Source organism: Equus quagga, chromosome 15, assembly GCF_021613505.1.
Source record: "Equus quagga isolate Etosha38 chromosome 15, UCLA_HA_Equagga_1.0, whole genome shotgun sequence".
In the NCBI taxonomy this organism is placed as follows: domain Eukaryota; kingdom Metazoa; phylum Chordata; class Mammalia; order Perissodactyla; family Equidae; genus Equus; species Equus quagga.
In genome coordinates this window covers 20,974,958-20,983,649 of record NC_060281.1, presented here as the reverse complement: position 1 = coordinate 20,983,649, position 8,692 = coordinate 20,974,958, and the positions used below count along the sequence as shown (strand labels likewise).

Genomic DNA, 8,692 nt, shown 5'->3' with positions numbered 1-8,692 from the left:
AGGAAAACGGAGGCAGAACCAGGAGTGGGGGGTGTGTCCGTGGTGGGGGTGGAGGTGGTGGCTCTTCTGCACCAGATGAGGGACAGGATCGTCCCAGCAGATTGGTGTGCTTTCCCCTAGCTCCAAAGATCAGAAGTCCAGGCTTTGCCTCAAGCTAACTTCCTACCCCCAAATATCCCCATGGACTTCTGAATGGGAAAGATCTGGATTCTAGGACTAGCGCCGTGAGTCCTAGCGGGTGACCTTGTGTAAGTCACTTACCCTCCCTCTGCCTCGGTTCCTTGTGGGTAAATGGAGACACAGTGACTATATGTCAAAGCCTTTAATGTAGCACATGACACACAGTAGGAGGCCATAGTGACTGTGCACACACAGATTGATCATGCATTGGCTTTATCCTACTCTATCATAATGATTACTTTCCATGTGACCCCCCCGCCCCCACCTTAGACTTGATGCTCCTTGAGGGTAGAAAATTGTGTGTTTCATTTCAGAACAGGGCACACAGTATGCATCCAGAAATGAATGAATGAGTGAATGAATGAATGTCAGTTTCCTTTCTGCCTGTCTTAGGTGGTGCAGAGAAAAGCAGGGTGGGTAGAAGACACGAAGACTAGGCTGCCTGATCTGTGGTCTGTGACTTTGCCTCCTACACTCACAGAAGAAGGCCAGAGTCTTAGAGATTGTCCAGTCACCCTCCTCCCTGCACAGATGAGGAAACTAAGGCTCAGAGAGGAGAAGGCACTTACCCAAGTTCACACAATACATTAATGGCAGAGCCTGGTTTCCAGATCTCCAGCCTGGGGCAATGTACACACTTCAGTGCTTCTCTGGGGCTCTTCTAGGGAGCGAAGATGGCTCAGTAAAGGCTGGTTCCAATGTCCTCCTCTCTGCCCTCTGTTAGTCCTTCCTTACTTCTAGCTCCAAGCCTTTTCCCTTCATTCTATTCCATGCCTGTTCAGCTGGGACTGGCCTCTGAAGTCTGACTCCTGCCTTAACCGTTTACCACCCAACTGCGAATAAGGCTCTTCCCTAGGGTTCCAAGACTCAATTTCCTCTCCCACCCTCAGCCCCAGGAATTTGCGGGAACCAAGGATGGGGAGGGATGTTGGTTGAACCTCTGGCGCCCCCTCCACGGAGAATAGACAGAGAGGAGTTGCAGCATAGACCTTCCTAGGATGTTGGGGTGGGCGTGTGGTGAGCAGGGCTGGGAGTGGAGAAAGGGTGCACGGAGCCCCTGTTGCTTCTCCCCTTTGGGGGGTGGTTATTAGGTAGGCTTGGGGAAGGCGGAGTTTGGGGGGCCGGGGGCGGGGCTCCGGCGCTGGGAGGAAGAGGGGGGGCGCGCTGGCTCCAGCTCGGCTCAGACAAAAGGCGGCGGCGGGAGCGGGCGGGAGGCGGAGCGGCGCCGCGAGGGCCTCAAGGTGACACCCGCCCCCGGCCCCGGCCCCCCCAGCCCGGCCCCCCAGCCCGCCTCCCCACCCCCAGCCCCCAGCCCCCAGCCCCTTACCCCCGGCGCCCTGTCCAGACCCCCTCCCAGGCCCCCTCCCCCCGGCGGGGGGTGGGGAGCAGCGAGGGCCCCGCCCCCTCCCGCCCCCTCCCCAGGGCCCGCGCAGGATGCCCCCGGCCCCCGGCAGCCCTCCGGGAGGCCCTGAGCTCGACTCGCCCCCTCTACGCCATGTCCCCCCCTGGCTCGGCCGCGGGAGAGAGCGCCGGCGGCGGCGGCGGCGGCGGTGGCGGCCCCGGGGTCCCGGAGGAGCCCACGGCGGCGGCGGCGGCGGACGAGGGCCCCGCCCGAGAGGAGGTGAGAGCCGGCGGCGCCCCTTCCCCGGGCGCGGCCGCAGCCTGGCCCCCCATCCCCCGCCGCGCGCGGCCCCCGCGGGTTCCGCCGCAGCGCGGCCGGCGCCCCGCACCCCGAGCCGGCCGCCGCAGCCGCAGTCCCTCGCCGCTGCCCCCACCAGCGGCCAGAGCTGTCCGCGGCGGCGGGGAAGGGGCCGCGCCGGGGGCGGGGCTCAGGGGGTCCCGGGCAGGAGGAGGGGCCTAGGGGCGGAGCCTCGCGGACCCCGGGCGGATCGGGGTGGGGAGGGTGGCAAGGATCCTATCTCGTGGAGGGGGATGCTATCTCGAAGGCCAGGAAGGGCGACTTGCAGGGGCTACAGAGGCAGGAGAGTACCATGGGGAAATGGTAGTATTACCTGAACTGGGGTCCTAAGAAGGTCAAATGTGTACAGAGGCGGTCCCCCCCGGGGTCACTGGGAGTGTGTGTGTGAGGATGTGCGCCTCTTTATCCCAGTGTCCATGCAGCCCGCGCAGGTCCCTGAGTCCAGGAATCCTTCAGAATGTTGGTACTAAGCATATCCCTAGTTGGGGGCCTTACCCTTCAGTCCTCTGAACCTGGAAACAAAGGGACTGAGGAAAGTACCAGGAGCACTTCGCTACCCCTGTATCTCCCGTGCACACTCGTGCACACACACACACGTGCACACACACACACTGCACTAGGGCAGAAGCACACAGGCGGGGACGGACCTGCAGGTAGAGCCCCGTTCAGATGTGCTCTCATTGGGACAAGTGCACACCCAGGTGGGCACATGAAGGTGCACATATGCACACCCCCCCAAGGACAGAGCTCCCCAAAGGCACGTGCACCCGAATCTTGCTTGTGTATGCTGTGTGCTGTGTCCTAGCCTACCTACCTATCTGCCCTTCCAGATCTTTCCCTGACTCCACACTAGGTCCAGGGCTCGCTGCCTGTTACTGTGCTCTGCCTTTCCGCCCTTTTCTCCCTTCCCCTGGCCGGCCTCCAGGTCAGGCCTGGGGAATTGAGGGAATAAGTCAGCATCTCAGCAGGAGGGTGTGTGTGGGGAGGAGTGGGAAAGCGCAGGCCTCCACCAGAAATCCAGCTCAGTACTCGTCTATTAAGAGGCTGCTGGGTGCCAGCACCCTGGTGAGCCCTGGATGCAAAGAGAACGAGGCCTGCCTTCAGGAGCACCCAGTCTAGTGGGGAGCCAGACATGTAAACAACTCTCTGGGGCGACCGTGGGACAGAATGTGCCAAGTCCTTTAACAGGCCCTGGGAGAGCACCAAAAATTGTCTTCTCTTGATAAATGGCTGGGCTGCAAACGTCTTCCTCCCTACCCTCCTACCTTGTCTTACATCCTCTCTCCCCAGCCATATGTCTCTGCCCTTCTGGATCTCTCCTCCTGGACAGCCTTCTGCTCATGGACGCCCAACCACCCCCCCTCCCATCTTAGGATGTTAGGGTGCAGGAGGGAGACTCACAGGAGGCCTGGGGTCCAGAATGTGGGGGAAAGAGACAGGGCCTAAGGTTTCCTGGGGGTCTCCTTCCAAAGGAGGCATGAGGCTGTCTGTGAGGGACAGGGAGGTGGATGGATCAGAGAGGAGTGGCTCTTCCAGAACTAAGGACTGCAAAAATCTAGGAGTGAGGGCCCCACCTGTTACGTGGGAAGATGATGACAGTGGGCCCCTCCCTTCTTTCTTGGAACACCTGGAAGGGATCTGGGCTGGGGACCTGCCTTTGCTGATGCCTGTCTGTCCTCCCCTGTCTTCCCCATCCACACCTCCTGTTTCATTGCCATCTTTGTGTCTGTCTTTGGACTCTGTTTCTCTGGGTGCCATCCTATCCATCTGTGTCTTCTATGTCACCTGGGCCTCCTCCCTCCATCTCTGGCTCTGATCCCTCTCTGCCCTTCCCTGTATTGGCATTCTGTTCCCTTTTCCTGTCCTCATGGCTCACTCTGGGTCACTTCTGTGTTTATATCTGGTCCTTGGCTCTCCTCCTGGTTTTACCTTTTCTCTCCACATCGCTGTCTGTCTCTGCCTGTCATCTCTGATGCTGGCCTCTGCCCCTCCATCCCTGCATCCATCTCTGTGCTGGGTCCTGCCGCTCTGTCTCACTCCCCACTCATCTCGGCCCCTTTCCCTGCCCATCTGAGCAGCAGCGTCCCATCCAGCCCTCTTTCACCAAGTCCCTCTGCCGTGAGTCCCACTGGAAGTGCCTGCTGCTCTCACTGCTCATGTACGGCTGCCTGGGGGCCGTGGCCTGGTGCCACGTCACCACGGTGACCCGCCTCACCTTCAGCAGCGCCTACCAGGGCAACAGCCTCATGTACCACGACAGCCCCTGCTCCAACGGCTATGTCTACATCCCCTTGGCCTTCCTGCTCATGCTGTACGCCGTCTACCTGGTGGAGTGTTGGCACTGCCAAGCCCGCCATGAGCTGCAGCACCGTGTTGACGTGAGCAGCGTGCGGGAGCGCGTGGGCCGCATGCAGCAGGCCACGCCCTGCATCTGGTGGAAGGCCATCAGCTACCACTATGTCCGCCGCACCCGCCAGGTCACCCGATATCGCAACGGAGATGCCTACACCACCACCCAGGTGAGGGGCCGGGGCGGGGGGGGGGGGGGGGGGGGGGGGGGGGGGGGGTGGAGTGCAGGCTAGTCCAGATGGGAGGGGCTTCTGGGACCCTGCGTGACTGCCCCCAGCGGGAAGAGCACAGGCAGCAGTGAGCTCCTGTGGGCCCTGCGACGGGAGGGCAATAATAACCACCATATAACAACAAACGCTTACTGGCAGCCTGGCTTTGCTCCAAGTGCTTTACAAATCTTAAATCATTTATTTAACTCTCCTAACAACACTACGAGCCATTTTACACATGAGGAAACTGAGGCTTGGAGAGGTTAAGTAACTTGCTCAAAGTCAAACAGCTAGTCTGTAGTCTGGCTGCGGGATCTACACTGTTTAGTGCTTAACAGTTGGAGATGACTTCATATGCACGTCTCACAGCATGCTCTCACCTGCTCTGTGAGGCGGCTGCTACCAAGTCCTCTTTCACAGCTAAGGAGACCTAAGCTCAGTGACTTGTCCAAGGTCTGCGGCTGCTAAGTGGTGGTACTAGACTCAAACCCAGGGCCTCTGATCCCACGTCCAAGGATCCCAGAGGTGGGAGTCAGCTGGCAAAAAGGTGGAGGTAGTCTTGGGAGGCCCCACAAGGGGTGGGGTGGGGGGGTTGTCAATCAGCACTCCCTGGATATATTGGGGAGATATATTATATATATATATATAATTAGATATATATATAATTATATATATAGATATATATATAATTAGATATATTGGGGCCCTGGAGGAAGAGGAGGAGGCGATACTCCCAGATGAGGGTGACCTCTGTCTCAGTATTGGGATGGGTAAACAGAAGCCTGGGGCCTATAAGGATCAGGAAGGAGGCTGGGTGACTGCTAAGACGGGAACAGGGAGACCAGAGACAAAGGTGTTCGCCAAGGAGCTCCTCCGGAGGGCCCACTGGAAACACACTCGTAAAGGGAAGAAGGGCAGGCTGTTCGTGGTGATGAAGGGCAGTGTGGGACAACGGAGACACTAACAAAAGGGTCAGGCAAGCTGGAGGGGCAGTTCATGGCCGTGGCCTGACCCCTAGAGAAGGCAGGGCTTAATTTAAAGTAGAATGCACACTGGTACAGCTGAGTTTTACTTTTGCCCTCATCTCTAACTCACTGATTAGGGTGAGGGCCTCAGGTTCTCTATAAACCAGATGCTAAGATGCTACCCGGCTCCAACCGGGATAGGCTCAGGGTTTGACCAGGCAACAAGAGCAGCGATGGGGCGGACGAGAGTGAGCGGACACAAGCGACTCCCGCCGCCTTCCCCTGCTCCGCAGGTCTACCATGAGCGCGTCAACACGCACGTGGCGGAGGCCGAGTTCGACTATGCGCGGTGTGGCGTCCGCGACGTGTCCAAGGCGCTGGTGGGGCTGGAGGGCGCGCCGGCCACGCGGCTGCGCTTCACCAAGTGCTTCAGCTTCGCCAGCGTGGAGGCCGAGAACGCCTACCTGTGCCAGCGCGCGCGCTTCTTCGCCGAGAACGAGGGCCTGGACGACTACATGGAGGCGCGCGAGGGTATGCACCTCAAGAACGTGGACTTCCGCGAATTCATGGTGGCCTTCCCGGACCCGGCCAGGCCGCCGTGGTACGCCTGCTCGTCGGCCTTCTGGGCCGCGGCGCTGCTCACGCTGTCGTGGCCGCTGCGCGTGCTGGCTGAGTACCGCACAGCCTATGCGCACTACCACGTGGAGAAGCTCTTCGGTCTGGAGGGCCCGGGCTCGGCGAGCAGCGCGGGCGGCGGCCTGAGCCCCAGCGACGAGCTGCTGCCCCCGCTCACCCACCGCCTGCCGCGGGTCAACACGGTGGACAGCACAGAGCTCGAGTGGCACATCCGCTCCAACCAGCAGCTGGTGCCCAGCTACTCCGAGGCGGTGCTCATGGACTTGGCGGGGCTGGGGGCGCGCTGCGCGGGGGGCGCGGCCGGCTACGCGCCCTCGTGCCGCTACGGCGGCGTGGGCGGCCCGGGCGCGGCGGGCGTGGCCCCGTACCGGCGCAGCTGCGAGCACTGCCAGCGCGCCGTCAGCAGCTCGTCCATCTTCTCGCGCAGCGCGCTGAGCATCTGCGCCAGCCCGCGGGCCGGCCCGGGGCCCGGCGGGGGGCCGGCCTGCGCGGGCAGCCGCTTCTCGCTCGGCCGCCTCTATGGCTCCCGGCGTAGCTGCCTGTGGCGCAGCCGGAGCGGGAGCGTCAACGAGGCGAGCTGCCCCACGGAGCAGACGCGGCTGTCGAGCCAGGCGAGCATGGGGGACGACGAGGACGACGACGAGGAGGAGGCCGGGCCGCCGCCGCCCTACCACGACGCCCTCTACTTCCCGGTGCTCATCGTGCACCGGCAGGAGGGGTGTCTGGGCCACAGCCACCGGCCGCTGCACCGCCACGGCTCCTGCGTAGAGACCTCACTGTGATCCTCGGCGCCTGGACAGGTCCGCTAGCCTGCCCGCTGCCCCTCGCTGGACCGTGCTCCCTGCCTGTAGCAGGGGGAGTCACTATGGTGACTGAGGTTGTGCTGGGCACTGCGGGGGGTGGGGGAGGCAAGAGTGCGCGGGACAGACCCGGATGGGGCCGAGACACGCCCCATGCTCCCCCCCCCACCCCCGCCCCCGTCCTCCCTATACCTAAAGAGACAGTGAGGAGGGTGGGAGTGGGCGGCTCCGAGAACATCCCAGCCGGCAGAGCCGTTTCTTCCAGCCCGGCCCCTGAGTTCCTAAGGGGGCACCTCCCCTTCCTACACGCACACTCGAGGTTTCCTGCCCAGCCTTTCAACGGATTTTCTGACTGTTATGTGGCGACTGTGCGGTGGGACCCACATTGGGCCTCGTCTCAAGTGCGAGGCCCTCGCTGTGGAGCTGGGGAGGTTTAGAGGCTGTGGGGAAGGGAAATTGGGGCTTTCCTTCCCCCGCTGCCCCGCCCCACTGGGGCCTCTCTGCTGAGGGGCAGTGGTTTGCTGAACAGCAGGGCTGGCTTCCAACCTGCTAATGACTTCAGTGGGTCTGAGGCTGGGGCCAGGTGTCAGCCCGGATGCGCCATCTCAAAACCGTGGAAATGTTGCTATCGTTTTGGCGCTGGCCCCAAAGGTCGGGGTTTCCTTTCTGTCACTCTCTCCGCTGTTGTTTATCTCGCTGGGCCCCGGGAGTCCGGGTCCGGAGGGACTGTGCTCACCACACAGACGTCACTCCCCTTCCTCCCCTCCCCCTCCCTCTCCCTGGTTCTGAAGAGCTGTTGCCAGCGGGGAGGACGGTGGGGGGAGGCAAAATGTGGAGGGCAGTGTACCTCACTCAGCCTTTTCTCTAAGCTCTGCAGCCTCCTGGCAGCAGCCTCCACACCTGGGTTCTGGGAGGGTGCTCATTTCAGAGAGGGTGAGGTACCGCCCAGGGGTACTGCTGGCCAACGTGAATGACTGAGTGCAGAGAGTGGAAGCAAACCTGGGTGACAGCGAGGATCTCTGGACACAGGTGGGAGGCAAAGAGGAGAGGGCAGTGGAGGGTAGAGTGAAAGGACCTCCAGAGGTAGGGGTGTCTGTGGGGGGGGGTGGCCCTTGCCTCCCCCAGACTTGTGGGGAGGAGTGGAAAGTGGTCCCCACACATTGCCTCTGCAGGGCGGAGGACGGGATCGCAAGCCCCAGCTGGAGAAATAGTCAATTCCAGTGGCAGGGTCGGAGGCAGGATTCTCTAAATCTTGTCCGACTCCTCTGTCCTCCCCTATGCCATGAGCTGAAGCCCTGCTGTGTGTCCTAGGGTCTTCAAAGGGGCACCTGCCACCACCCCAGGGCACTGGCCCCAAGTCCTGTTCCCCCAAAGCTCTGACACCACCTTCTCTCCCCCATGACTCCCACCCTGATGTGCTTCCGTGTGCATGTCTGTGTACAACCCTCCTGCCCTCCCAGCTCCCCTGGCTAAAGATTTCCCAGCAGACTTAGTGCCCAGGGATTGAGCTCACATTTCAAGCTGGAGAGGATAACCCTTGGGCCACCCGATATTGCTCACCCTGGATGCTTCTCACTTTGTCTGAGCCGGCAGAGCTCCTCCTTCCTTTCCTTCAGCCTCTCCCATCTTCCTCCAGCCTAGCCAGGCCTGCACCCGCCAAGGGCGTGGCCTCCACCTATGCAACATCTCCTTTGGCTCCCCTCCTCTCCTTCCTGGGGGGACTTGGGAGGCACAGATTGTGGGGACACCATGGCGCATGGCCATTGGGGGTTGAGCTTTACTTTCATGTGGAGATGGCTGAGTGGACGGGAATGGAGGCTGGAGAAGGGGAGGTGTGGGCAGGAGGGGACAGCT

At 61.4% G+C, this 8,692-nt stretch overlaps 1 protein-coding gene across 1 annotated transcript; it reads left to right on the top strand.

The window, feature by feature from the left end:
- Positions 1-1,217: 1,217 nt before the first annotated feature.
- On the top strand, positions 1,218-6,830 carry TMEM151B (transmembrane protein 151B). Its single transcript, XM_046641130.1, has 3 exons — positions 1,218-1,801; positions 3,958-4,398; positions 5,696-6,830. The coding sequence occupies exons 1-3, from the start codon at positions 1,676-1,678 to the stop codon at positions 6,818-6,820; spliced, it is 1,692 nt and encodes a 563-aa protein (XP_046497086.1). The 5' UTR covers positions 1,218-1,675; the 3' UTR covers positions 6,821-6,830.
- The last annotated feature ends 1,862 nt before the right edge of the window (positions 6,831-8,692 follow it).